Source organism: Protopterus annectens, chromosome 2.part1, assembly GCF_019279795.1.
Source record: "Protopterus annectens isolate FY-2018-M chromosome 2.part1, PAN1.0, whole genome shotgun sequence".
NCBI lineage: Eukaryota > Metazoa > Chordata > Ceratodontiformes > Protopteridae > Protopterus > Protopterus annectens.
The window spans coordinates 1,404,896,774-1,404,911,242 of NC_056729.1; the positions used below are offsets into that span (position 1 = coordinate 1,404,896,774).

Genomic DNA, 14,469 nt, shown 5'->3' on the forward strand with positions numbered 1-14,469 from the left:
ATTCAACCAGGTGGACTTCTTTCAGAAGGTCACCAAAGCAATGGATGAGGGCAAAATGGTTCACAATGACTATTTTAACCTGGCCAAGGCATTTGACACAATACCCCAGTCAGGCATTGTTGACAAACTCAAGAGGTTAGGTACAAACCCATATGTTATCCGGTGGACAGCCAACTGGCATACAGACAGGACCCAGGAAGTTAGAACTGGGGAGTCCACCTCTAGAAAGAGGCCAGTCACAAGTGGACTCCCTCAAGGATCGGTCCTTGGATGGCTTATTTTTGGCATTTACTTCTCTGAAGTCAAGGCCAGTGTCAGTGGTCTCTGGCTGACTAAATTTGCAAATCATTGCAAATTAGGAGCTGACATTGAACCCACACTGGCACAAATGTTCTCCAGGAAGGGCTGACACAGACAAACAACTGGTGTCAGAGCCATGGACTAAAACTAAATGCCAAGAAATGCATAACAGTATCCTTCGGGAAGTCATTAACTATCATATTGACAACACACCCCTTAGACTTGACCCAGTAGTCAGGACCTTGGGGACACACAGACAGTAATCTATCCTTTGACCATCATGTGTCTACAGTAGTAAGGAAATCATTCTATGTTGTGCAACTTATAAACAAAGGTATGACATCTAGGTCCAAGGAAGTCATTGTTCATCAGACCTGTCATTAAGTACAATGCCCCCTTGATATGTACCAAACCAGGCATATCCAACAAATGGAATGTCCACAGAGGTTCCTCACTAAAAGAATACCGGGCATAAGTAAAATGTCCTACGCAGATTGCCTCAAGGTCCTATTCCTGTATTATGTCTTCTACAGGCTGTTGAGGGACGTTCTATGCCTGGCATACAGGGGATTGTCAGATCCCACTCTGAGGACCTCCTGCATATCTGCAAAACAAACAGCACCAGAATTACCTGTTACAAAGATTTAAACCTTGCCTGTGATATAAATAGGATGTGCTGGACAGACAGGTATGTATCCCAGAGACTACCCCGTCTCTGGAAAAGGCTCCCCATCCATATGAAACAGAGTTCCTTCCTAACCCAATTCAAGTGTAACTTGGACAACTGGATGGGGAACAGGAAATTCATCCCTGGCTTGGCACCTATGTCTCTAATAGACACAGGCAACCTGTAAATGGTTCATGTCTCAGGCCCCTGCTTCTAAATGTTTCATCTCCTAAGCTTCTGCTTACTCTTATCAAGGGTACCAGAACTTGTCAGAGATTTGGGATGCATGCCTATGCCTAAAAAGGCCCTTGTGTTCATTAGCCTAGTAAACACCTTTGAAGCCATGAACCTACATGCTGGTTGTACTGATAATCTTGTAACCCGCTGCAGTAACCTTACACCTACCTGCCAGTACAGGAATGCTGATTATGCTACTTTTTCTGCTGTGAACCCTGTGTTTCCTTACAGGAATTTGGTCTTCAGGAGATCCTCTGCAACCTTCAAAAGGTGTACTGTAGAGGGTGAAACTTACCTTCCACACTGGAAAAGTTCATTTTTTTTTCATGGCCTTAAGACTGCTGTCTGCCTCTGGACCAAAAAGACTGCCTTGATATCTTCTATGAAAAGTATTACTTGAAACAGACATGCCAATGAGTACCAATGCCAGAATCCTCAGTTTGGATGCCAGGTTTATGGTACCATAAATCTCACGGATTACAATATATCTTATTGCACTTAGCAAGGCTATCTTAGTTTGAGCTTGCCTTTTTTCTCACTTTCCAGTTGCCACATTAATGTGACATTACCCAGAAGAAATTCCTGGAAATACAGAATCGGCATCATTTGACACCTCTAAAGATAAAAGTGAAGGTCATGTATGCTGGATTCCAAAAGCCTATCCAGAACCTTGAATTCTGCCAGGAGAAGGAATTGGTTCAGTGTAAGGAGTATATATGCTGGATGGAAGATCAATCTACTTGTCTTGGTTTAATAAGTTCTTGAAATATATTCACTATGAATGGAACCACCCAAGAACACTGTTCTGGAATGTGGCAAGCCAAATGAAGGCTACTCTGAGGAAAAGGAACAGAATCTCTGATGCAGCCCTACTTCTTCTGCATCATTTCCAACAATTCCCCAAATTTAGGGTTATCTGCTGGGTAAAGTGGTGAGGCAGCACCCTCTATGACATCAAAATCTTCAGACACCTCCTCATGTTAGGACTGAAACTCCATTTCTAGTTATAGCAATACACTCTTCTGCCTCTATGGCTTAGTGGTGGAGCTTCCAAAAAAGAAGATACCTGACTTCTACAAGCAGGCTCAAGAGACAGTGCAATATATGGTATAGTTAAACCAAGGATGTAGATGAAAATCTTGACCCCTGGCTGTGACAGATCAATGCTTTATTGCAAAAGGCTGAGAAGGAGGAGGAAGAACATAGGCCTGCTACAAACCTAATATCAGAAGTTGTTAAAAAGTAGACTGAAAAGTAGGTGTCAGTCATGGAGCCCAATGCAGAATATGTTCTTGGAGAAAGCAAAAGATATAGCAGTGTCAGTTAACTCAACAGTAAAAGTGATGTCACCAAGACTGGATCTGGTTTCCCAACATCACAAAGGTTGACATAAGCAAGATATGTTTGTGAATCAATGTCAACAGAACTGACATCTGAGTGATCACACACCACCAGGGCAGACTTTAGGGATCTGGAAACAGCGGCATCTAAATCACAGTCCAGTGCCACAAGGTTTGCGAATTTAACTAACATCCCTAAAATAAAATGTGTTGGTAAATGGACCAGAGTTCACAGCTCCAACAGAAGAATTTGTCACAGCCAGTCAAAGGAACGTCTGACACTGGGATTCTTTTGAATGATGATCTTAGCTTGAAATGGTGTACGGGTATCTTCTGGTGTTTCGGTAGAGATGAAGAGAAGCAGTAGGGCAGAGGCTCTTGTTGGTGCAGTGGCAGTGACACCAGCATGGTATGCTGGAGATCTTGGGTTCGACTCCCAAATGAGATCTAATATTTTCTGTTCACTTTTGTGATTCTAACATAGTCACTCAAGTGATTCAAGTGTGTTCCAATGTGTGTGCCAGATTGTGACTATTGTGTGAACATACAAACAGGAAAACAGAAACAGAAAATTTACCCTGGGGATCACTGCATTGGCTCTGCTGGACAGAGGCACAGGGAACTAATGGCTCTGCTGGACAGAGGCACATGGAACTAATCCAAGGGGGCGGGGAAAGCCAACATATTCTGGCTAGGCTTATAGATGCCCTCGGGCAGATAGCCTAGTACCTACCTATGAACCTATACCAGTGTGCTAAGCATACACTTCCTGGCTAAGGCAACTGCATGCTACAATGCCTGCTTCCACTGAGTGACAGTCATGCAGGGGATAAGACTGCCCCCCCCCCCCCACACACACACACACACACGAGGAAGGGCAAGCCATGGTCAGCAACTCATTTCTACCATCTCCAGCCAACTCCCCCAGCACCCAGATTACATGTCTATCCCAAATAATTTGGGATGCTCTCTGGGTTTTATGCCATTTTCCAGTGAAGCTAGCCCAAATCCTAAGCAGCTCCTGGTTATTCAGAAGAAAAACTCTCTCTCTCTCAGCAAATGTGAAGAAATAACTCGACGTTACAGCTGATCAAACCATACAGAAAGGCATATGGTGGTCAACAACATATGATTAGCAGCATGGCAATGATCTATGTGATTTGTGGCTCCTGCACTGGGGGCACTAATCCCATAAATCAGATCTTGTTTTTGGCCCAAGAAATTCTTAAGCTGTTTGGATTTCTGACTGAAACTGGAAAACTCATGCCTGACTAATAAGATCAAATCCTCCGGAATCAGTCTTCTGGAGGACTGCTTCATGATGCTGAGCAGGAAGGTCTGCTTGTTACGGGAAAAGGCAGACTATTTGGTGGTCAGTACATGAAAAATGTCTGACAGCCTAAACTGCTCCCAAAGACATTCTGAGATGACTTGGTTTCCCAAAGGGTATTTTTTTCTCTCTCTCTATTCAAATCTAAAGCAGGAAGCAACTCCTTCTCTGCACCTTGGTATTGGTCTATGGATCAGTTATAACCTTGCTGAAAGAACTATCACTGCTCACTAGTCATCTCTCCAAGATAAATGTTGGACCTACAAGATTAACAACATACAACAGACAAGTAGTTTTACTCCTCTAAATTCTGCACTACATAACACAAATCAGAAATTAGACAAATTATTCTTAGTATTGTTCCCTTGTGCAGCAGCAGCAAGGGTTTACGGATTTTTGCCCATATTTAATTTTGTCTTAGGAATTCTATTGGGGGATGGTACACTGATCTGGCCACTCTGCTCCAGCTAATATCATAACACACAGCCAGTCTTCTACCCTTCTAACCAGTACCCAATGTCCTTATTTTTGGCATACATTAAAAATGAGGGTTAGGGTAATTAAAAGAGCATAACTTTCATAACATGGAGTGAGATCACTGCTTATCAACAGCCAGAACAAGAAAGCCCAAAATCACAACCTAGCCAATGGTGCTAAAATAGCAAAAATCAATAGGAAATGGATCTCACATTAAACAGAAGTCTACCATGCACAAGTGCATTTTTTGCAGGAGTAACCTAGGATTACTGTTTAAATGATTTGCCGAAAGCTACACAGTTTGGAAAGTGAGATTTAAATCAACGAAAAAAATTATAGGATGACATTATTTAGCAGTTTATAGCCATTAGCTTCTTTGCTAAACTGTCACACAAAAGTTAGCACATAGTTTTTGACATTATAAGCAATTCTTGTACTGTATCATAAATGTTAACACTTAATTAAATATATGAGCAAATAATGGTTTAGTTTTAGTTCAGAGACATTATCTTAGTTATGTTTTTGACAGAGATGGAATTTTTTCTACTGTACTTAGAAACTGTACAAACAAATATATTTTTCTGCTGAAATCAAGTTGTATGATTTGCAACTTTTTTACCTGGCATTTTAGAAGCATCACATTTTCAGGCCTCTACCTACTGTCCATCAACTCCTTCCCAAGGAATGACTGGTTCCTTTGTTCTCCTTTCCAACTTGAAGCCCTAAACTTGCAGGTGGATGCAGGCAAGACTGACCATTGTGGTGGATCCAGGTATGAAAGTGCTTCCACACACACGCATGTTGCATCACCAGCTACAAACATGAATGCTGTTCGCTGAGCTGGTGTATCCAAATTCTGTCTCCACCGGATCTATATTATAATCGCGAAAGTTGTCTTTTGCGAATACATGTTCATCGACTATAAACGTCAAAGAACAAGAACAGCGAAGTACCAAAAGAGCAAAATGGAAAACGCCGAATACATTCCTGGAAGTAACAGCGCCATACAGGTAAGGTAAACCTAACTGTACAAACCTTACCTAAAACACTTTTTCAAACATTTTTGTAGGGGGGGGGCAAGCCCCACCTGCACCCCCCTATTTATATATACCAACTCTGAGGCCGCACTACAGTGGGGAAAAGGATTCATTTCCTCATCCCCACGATCACCCTGCTGGCCAAGAAGATCCGTTCGGCATTCTCCATTTCGCTCTTTTGGTACTTCGCTGTTCTTGTTCTTCGAAGTTTGTGTGTCGATGAACATGTATTCGCGAAAGACAGCTTTCATGATTCTGATATAGACCCGTCTCCACCTACTAACAGCTGCACAGTGAGTGACACTACAGGTAAACCCCAAAGAAAAAACAAGCCAGTATTAAATGTTTTCTCCCATCCCTCTCCACTGACGTCTACAGCCCTTAAGGCTGCTTTTCAAACTCTGGTGATCCAAGACTAGAGTTTTATCCCTCTGTGACAAGTATCCAGCATTTTTAGAAGTACTTTGTAGCTCTGAATTGTAACTGCCAACATAAAGAGACTTGATCAACTTGACCACTGAAGCACCTATCATTGTGTACTGAACCCAGTTATTGCCTGTCTAAAATGAAAAATTGCTGAATAAACAAAATGTGTGACTAATAAACTTCTTTGCATTACCTTGAGTGGTGGTACCTTTTGTTCTGTTGTCTGTTCTTTGATGGGAAGAAAGGAAGCTGATGGAGTCTGAAATAACTGTTTCTGCTGCTCCTCTGGAACACGGGGTCTTTTCTCAGGGCTAGGTAGTGACTCTTCCTGACTGCTAGACTTCCTTTTAAGTCCTTCTGTGATGACCCCTATTTGGTCAGGTGCCACAGTTCCCTTCTCCACATCGTGCAGATCAGCATACTTATCCTCTGCTTTTGCTGGTACCTCACTTTCTGCGTTTTCAGTTTTTCCAGGACTTTCTGAAAGGAAGTCTTCCACTGAAGAGAATGAACTGTCCAGTTCCTTGTTCACCTCTGTGACCTCTGTACTGGTCTTTAACTCTTTACACAGTTCAGAACTGGAGGATCCATACTCTTCAGGCTTTAGAGCTTCAACTTTCTCTTCAGGCAGATCTACAACTTCTGAGACTGCAGTTTCGGAAATACATATGACTGATGGTCTCAGACTATCTGTCTGTTCATTCAGGGTCTCTGCTCCCTGCTCTTCAGCTGTCTCAACTGATGACTTTTGAACTATTTCTTCTGTTTTCTCTTTACAGCACTCATCTGAGTTAGGCTCAGTACTGTCAGTACTTGAAATGGTACTGAGGAAAGTGTCTTCTGCACTCAGCACTGATACTTGAGGACTGTACGTTTCTTCTGCATTCGGTACTGATACTTGAGGACTGTAAGTTTCTTCTGCATTCGGCACTGATACTTGAGGACTGTAAGTTTCTTTTGTACTCAGCACTGATGCTTGAGGACTGTGGTGTTCCACCAGAGTCCTGTTAAACTCCTCAGTGTTGCTGTCTGCAGCTGTTAGTTGCTTGGAATCTTCAACAGTGAGACCAGAACTAAAGCAAAAAGAGAAAAGAAGTACAATGTTTAGGATGTTTATATCTGTTTGAATTTACTTCGTGCCAAATCACAATGTGCTTACTATGTGTATGGCTAAACATAGATCCTACTGGCTTGGGAAACATCTTAAAAAATGTGCATACGCATTGCTGATTTATGGATCTCATCTGAGATACAAAAATGATAACATTTTACAATCACTAAACATAATCAAGAGAGCATATTCTGATATATAGTCATCACTACCAGAATAAGTAGTCTGTTTACCCTGAGTGCAAGGTGCATGTTAAACTGTAAATATGATATGCTCAATTAGGATTTCTATCTTTTTTGCTTTGGGTTCATTTTGCAAAACTCCCTCTGTACTTCAGAACCTCTGTATACACACGGAACTGTAACATTTTCAATATACATCAGAAATATACTCACCATATCAGATGATCTACAAGAAGGCCCTCTGCAATGGGTAACTGTTGGGACTGCCTCTTCTGAAATTCCCAGCCTGTCACAATTAAATATTCTCTAGTTCCTGGGCATGGTATTGTGTGTCTTTGTCTTCTGCTACACATGACATGATTTCACATCTGTTCCTAGGAAGGCATACTTAGCTTCTAAATTCCCATTCCTTTTTTGCCACTTGCAAACTTTTGATGTTATGATTTACTGTTACAGTGACTTCTCGATTCCTCTCTATGTTTGATGCCTACATAAAAATATTTTTTGATATTCCTGCATTCATTAGATCACATCAAGAGTAGAATCAGCACTTTTTGTACGGTCTTTGGGATGTGCATGGTCAGACAAAGTGTTAAAAGTGTTAGCAATTGAATCTATTCACTTGTGAGAAGATGCAGAATAAGTGTCAGGATGATCTCATCTAAAGGAAGATGGTAGCTTTGCAGGATGCCCAGATCAGAGGTCGACAGAAGAATCTTTTGTATAATCTCTGGTTAAGGTAAGATAGAAGGGAGAAGTTAAGAAATAAGGAAAGCAAGCATTTGTAAGCAGTCTGGAAGAACAGAACATGCATCTGTTAAGATATTCTTGAAATAGACACTACAGACATTTATCCCAACCAGGAAGAAATCAGATAACTGACTCTCATGAGAAGGCACTTCACTCGCAAGAAGTTAAAATAAAGCTGTTGGTGTACACCAGATTTATGAAGCCTTGCCACAAAAACACAAGGAAGTAAGGGAAAGGAAGGGGAGAAATCAAATCCCATCATGGAAGTACTGAATAGAGAAAACTATAAAGCATTTAAGACAAGAAGTGTCACTGTTAGAAAAGTACAGAAGAGGGAAAAGATCAACAAAAATACTCAGAAAGATAAGACATGATAAAAGAAATGTGCATTATCAGAACAGATCAGAATCTTGCACTATCGCAAATAATAAACTAAAAAATGTCAGCACAGGCAGAAAAACTTAGGCCATAAGCAGATAAATTATAAAGGAAAAGTACAAAATAACCAATTTATTGATGACCCAAAATTTTTTATAGAGAATTGGAAAACAAGGCAAAAGGAATTGAAACACCTCCAAAAAACACAAGAAATAGATACATGTTGGTGAAATATCTATGAAGATCCTGTGGAACGTAAGAAGCTAAATGGATAGATGAAGTAAAAGAATGAATAAGAAGTTCAAATGTACAGGATTATGAAATGGGATGAAATAACTGTGACGAGTCCCTACTCAGTGGTAGCAATCAAGGAGACGCAATCCTCACCACTGATTCTGGTGAGGGATGGTCACTAAGGGCAAAGATGGATTCACACAGTATTTTCAGATGCAGCTCCCTGCACCAAGCACAATTTCCCTTAAGAACACACAGGGAGCACACTCCAGACCTGGAACTGGACTCTCTTTCTCTGTCCAGACCCACACAAAGCTCCACACTGATGGCCTTTTCCCTGTTTCCCTGTTCCCAGTAGCTGACACACACACACTTGGATATTTGAGTTTCGCACACACATACATACTTGAGAAAAGCTGTCACAGATTTACTCGTTGTGCCTCTTTCTGCTCAGACTCTCAGATAATCATGCTGCCACCAGTCAGCTACCCTAAGGCTCTTACAAACGGTACCCAATTAAATTGTGTAAAATAAATACTAATACCAATGGTAGGGTGTGACTAAAGCAGCAAGGCTTTCAGGAGTGGCCACAGTGTCACTAAAACAAGCATAAGTACTCTCAAGATGTTAAAAGTATTTTCTAAAGGACCAGCCAGAATGAAAGGTATTAAAATGTTTAATAATAAATAATAAACCAGAAAACAGGAGAATACTGGATACAATAAACAACCGAGTTTCAACCACAGAGATATAAAAATAATACAGTTGGATAGTTTCTCACAGATACAGAAAATAATACTAAACTATTCTCACTAAATGTCCCTGACTGACTAAAGAGTTACTGTTCCCCTGACTACTTACTAAATAGGTTCATAGGTGTTTACTAGGCTAATGACCACAAGGGCCTTTTTAAGCCTAGCCATGCATCCCAAATCTCTGACAAGTTCTGATACCCTTGATAAGTGTAAGCATGGGCCTGGGAGATGCCTTATCCAAGGCAAGCTGATGTGTGCTGAATGTTTTACCACAGCAAAAGCCAGATGATGTTTCTCTTTGTCTGTGTGGCTGTATGAGATATATATCCTGTCAGAAATCTTTCCTGTCAGGTTCCAAAGTGCTGCTGCGAGAGTTCAAAGAAACCAGATGCTGGTTAGAGGATGACATCACCTCTGGTCACCTGACTCTGGTACAATACCCACACAGAGCTTTGCTGAGAACTGTGGCAGCATCTGAAAGCTATACCACAATTTCAAACTTTCTGCCCTTCCAGGGTTCTCTGATAAATATACACATTTGATCAGTTACAACAATACAACCTAATACACATGCATACATTCTTTCTGTCCAGCAGGACCTAATGTTGATGCATTTTTAACAAAAGTAATTTTACAAATATATTTTAACTCAAACATCTGTACAAATCAGTGTGATAGTCAAGTAACATCAAATTCTTTACAAAACTCCATCTAGCTATGCTGGCATATGTACACATGTCCTGCCCTACTCTCCCTGGCACAGATGGCAGTACCTTATAACATCACACTAACGTCCAGAGAGATTGAAACAAAGTTAAGAACAACTCCTAATTGGAATACCCCAGGCCCAGATACAGTACCTAATGTCTGTCTAAAATTATCTTATCTTTAAGATTATATTTATCTTTTTATCTTTATATATTTACATTTATATTTATCTTTACGTGAAGATTTAGCCATGAATAAGAACTATTTATGTGTACCCTGACCAGACACCAACCTGGTCAAAAACAGGAAAAGCAATACTCCTGCTTAAGAGCAAACTTGCAAGCTGTCTTAAAAACTCAATAACTTGGCTTCTGATGACTTACAAACTATATACTGGAACTGATGCTTGCAAAGTTTATAGTCATTTAGAAGAAAACTCAGTCATGGCAATAGAACAAAAGGGTAACAAAAGAAAGTTATTTGGAACAAAGGCTCATTTGTTGTTAAATAAAGTCATAATGGAGAACTGTACAAAAGGGAAAGAATCTAAGTATGGCATGGTCAGACTACAAAAAAGCATATGAAGGTATCCCACATTCATGGATAAAATAATGCTTAAAAATGTATAAGACACACACTACACTGATCAATTACAATACAGCAATCATGCAACAATGGCAAACTACATTGCAGTTAAGCCATGATAAAGGACAAATTATTATTCCATGGATAAAAATTCAAGGGGGGGGGATAATCCAGGGTCACTCTTTGTCACCACTGCTCTTTTGTCTTGCCCTTAACCCATTAAGCTGTCTACTTAACAGATTAGGTCATGGCTATAATTTGGCTCCCAATAAACAACAAAGTGTAAAGACTTCTCATCTTCTTCTTGTGGATGATTTACAACTGTATAATTCAACAGATGAACTGAAAGCACAACTGCAAGTGGTCAAAATCTTTTCAGATGATATAAGAATGTCTTTTGGTCTTGATAAATGTGGAAAAGCAACCTTTAAAGCAGGAATGCTGCTGCACCAAGAAAACATCAGTTTCGGACATGAATGTGATATAAAAGAAATTGAGCAAGAGGGAGTGTATAAATATTTGGGAATTGATGAAGAATTAGAATCAACAATAAAACATGAACAAATGCGAATAAAACTTAGTAAGAAATATTTTAGAAAACTAAAATTAATACTGAAAACAGCACTGACATCTAGGAACAAAGTTCAAGTAATAAACCAAATTGATTTCCCTGTCCTAACTTACAGTTTTTGAGTGACAAACTGGCCCCAAAAGGTGCTGGATCACTTTGACTGGAAAACAAGAAGGATGCTTCATGCTCATCGAATGATTTATGAAAATCAGTGCATACCAAGACTACATATTCCTTGATCTAAAGGAGGTACGAGCCTTCTTGAAATTGATTACGTGTATAGATCTGCAATAGTAGGACTGCATACATATCTGCTGACCTCACAAGTCACAAATATAGTGAAAGTTTTAAAACATGAAAAGAATAAACCTAAGATGACTTCCCTTCTTAGTCTAGTGGAAGGATACTGGTGTCAAGCTGGAATGGAAATCAAACGCAGAAGTAGATACAAATCAGGCAGGAACTGAATGTGCAAAAAATATAAGGTGAAGGATCAGATGAGAAGGCAAGAAATGTGGAAAGGTCATGGACTTAAACTCAACGTAAAAAAATGTATTATCATCCCTTTTGGTAAGAGCAATGTTCCTGCTAACTACCACATTAACAGCAACACCCTAAGTACGCACTTAGTGGTGAGAGACCTGGGCACACAGGTTGACAGCATCCTACCTTTGATCACCATATCTCCACAGAGGTAAGAAGGGCATTCTATATTGCTCACTTCATAAGTAAGGGCTTTGCCTCCAGAAAAAAAGAAGTTATAACCTCCCTGTACTCTTCCCTCATCAGGCCAATAATTGAGTACAACCCCCCTTTTGGTATGTACCTTTCCAAGCACCTGCAGCAACTGGAGAGACCACAAAGGTTCCTCACAAGGAAAATTCATGGTCTTCAGCATCTGTCCTATGTGGATCACCTGAAATCACTGTCAGTTTATTCTGTTTCATACAGACTACTCAAAGGTGATCTCTGCCTTGCATACAAGGCGATCTCTGACCCTACTTTATTGGAAATGCTGCATATCCGCAAATCAAATGGTACACGGGTTACTCGCTCTAAAGACATTAACCCGGTATGTGACATAAACAGAACCTGCTGGAGGGACAGATTTGTCTCCCAGAGGTTACTACACCTTTGGAACAGACTCCCACTTCACGTCAACAGAGCACTTCACTGGCCCTCTTCAAATGCAATATGGACGATTGGAAGCGTAACTGTAAATTCACCCCAGGGTTTCACCTGTGTCCCTCCTGGACAGGAGCAATAGGTGCCGATCGTGGAAAAAAAGGGTAGACGCTGGCTAGGCTTGTAAGGACCCTAAAGCCATTAACCTAGTAACTTCCTATGATCCTACGATCCTATGGAAAATACATACATATAGTTGCAAGTATAGAAAACTTTTGGAACAACCTCATGTTGATCAGGACTGGACACAGGAATGGTTAAGGAAAGGCAAATTTAAACCAAAACATGAAAGGTTAATATTGGCATCCCAATATAGTGGACTACGTACACGTTGGTTTACAAAGTCCATTGAACATGTGGGCAAAACAGACAAATGTAGGTTTTGTAAAACAGAATTGGAAACAGTCGCACATCTTGTTGCTGACTGTGATATACTAATGGCAGAAGGACTGTATACTGAAAGGCATAATAATGTGGCAAGACTGTTGTACTGTGGATTGTGAAAACATTATAATTTTGCAGTAGCTGTAAAACATTGGAAAATGAGCCACAAAGCATCATAGAAAATGAATACGTTTACATCACATGGGATTACCCATTACCAATAGTTCAAAAAATAGATGCTAGAAAACTATAATATAGTAGTCCATGAAAAGAAGACAAAAGTAGCATTGATCAGAAAAATTGCTACACCCAGTGACTACTGTGTCTTACGTACAGAGAGACAGTCATAAGTCATAAAATAGAAGGATCTGCAAGCAGAAATGACAGCAATGTGGAAGAAGGATACCCAGAAAGTTCCTACAGTAGTAGGAGCAACGGACGTTATAAAAAAGAATTTACACTCGTACTTCGATATGTTACTGATACATGTAATGCCGTATGAACTGCAGAAGGAGTCACTACTGGGCACACTGCGGGTGCTGCGAAGAGCACTTCTTGCTAACATGAAATATTGAAACAGTACTAATTTCATGAACTTTAATCATACTTTGACTTAGGAATGGGGTCCATTCCCATCATGGCATTAGAAACCCAAAAGACTTGGAGAAATTAAAAAGTAGGTATCTGGAAAGAAAATGGAAGATCACTGAACTGGTTTAGAGAAATGTCAGGGACCACCCTTTACAGAAACAGACTGCTGTTTCCCAGGAAGGCCTTTTGGAAGTTTTGATCACTGGGGCATATACAGCAAGATTTCTTACATGAGCACATATAGTAACTACTGGAAAGGGGATCCTTCTGTAAACATGAAGTCTGCAAAGGGGGCAGGCTGAAAAAGGAGGAAACAGAAGGTTCTCAGCCAAAACATTCAAGTGCAAGGAGAAGATGGATTCTTAATTGGGGATCTCAGGTGGAAGGCCCCTAGCCAATAAGGTCTGGAAAATCTACGTTAAACCAAGGTATTATGCTCCATTAGTTCAGAAACAGCTAACAAGGCCACTTTCTGAAATAATCTGGACAGCATATATTGAACCAAGGCTTATGATTCATCAGGTGAGGTAGAGTCATCAAGACTACATGTTTCTTGACAACAGGGCGGTTCCAAATCCCAAGTGTAAATGGTACCGGAAGTAAAGCTAACAGTCTTAGGCCGATAAAGATGGTTGACACTAACAATGTTCCTGAGCCCATATAGTAATATTTCTGTTTTACGGAAGTCAAAGGAAGTAGAAAGCTTTCAAACAGCTGTCACAATCATATAATAATAACTCCAGTGGCTCTACTCGACAGAGGCACTGGGAGCTAAGGTCGGGTGGCACTATGCCAGGGTAATCCTATGACTAGGCTTGTAAAGGCCCAAGGGCCATTAGCCTAGTACACACCTATGAACCTATATGGCACATCAAGAATGTCTTTTTTGTGGTCAGCATACAACTCCACATTTTTTGTTTGGACAAATATGTTTGCTCAAAGCTTTGCTGTTTTTTTTGTTTTCTTTGCTCACTGCAGACAGCAGCACTGTATGAAGAACTGAATAATATAGACTAGATCTTCTGAGATTGTGGCATCTTGGGAAAAAAAGTGGGCTAGTTTTATACTTGTTCTTTCTCTGACTTGCAGTGATGTCAGAAATGGACTAATAAGGTAACAGGATAAGTGGCAAAAGCCCCCTGCAAGGAGTGGGGTGAGCTACACTTCTTTCTGTTTGCCTGTTATAAGTATCCACGTGAAACGGTTTTAGTGTAGATTAGT

At 40.4% G+C, this 14,469-nt stretch overlaps 1 protein-coding gene across 1 annotated transcript in view; it reads right to left on the reverse strand.

Annotated features, from left to right (window-relative positions):
* ASXL2 (ASXL transcriptional regulator 2) overlaps positions 1–14,469 on the reverse strand; it is a 2,483,396-nt gene that overhangs the window by 24,696 nt on the left and 2,444,231 nt on the right. Inside the window, exon 10 of the mRNA XM_044062884.1 lies at positions 6,008–6,887. Coding sequence (XP_043918819.1) covers positions 6,008–6,887 — 880 coding nt within the window. The remainder of the gene's footprint in view (positions 1–6,007; positions 6,888–14,469) is intronic.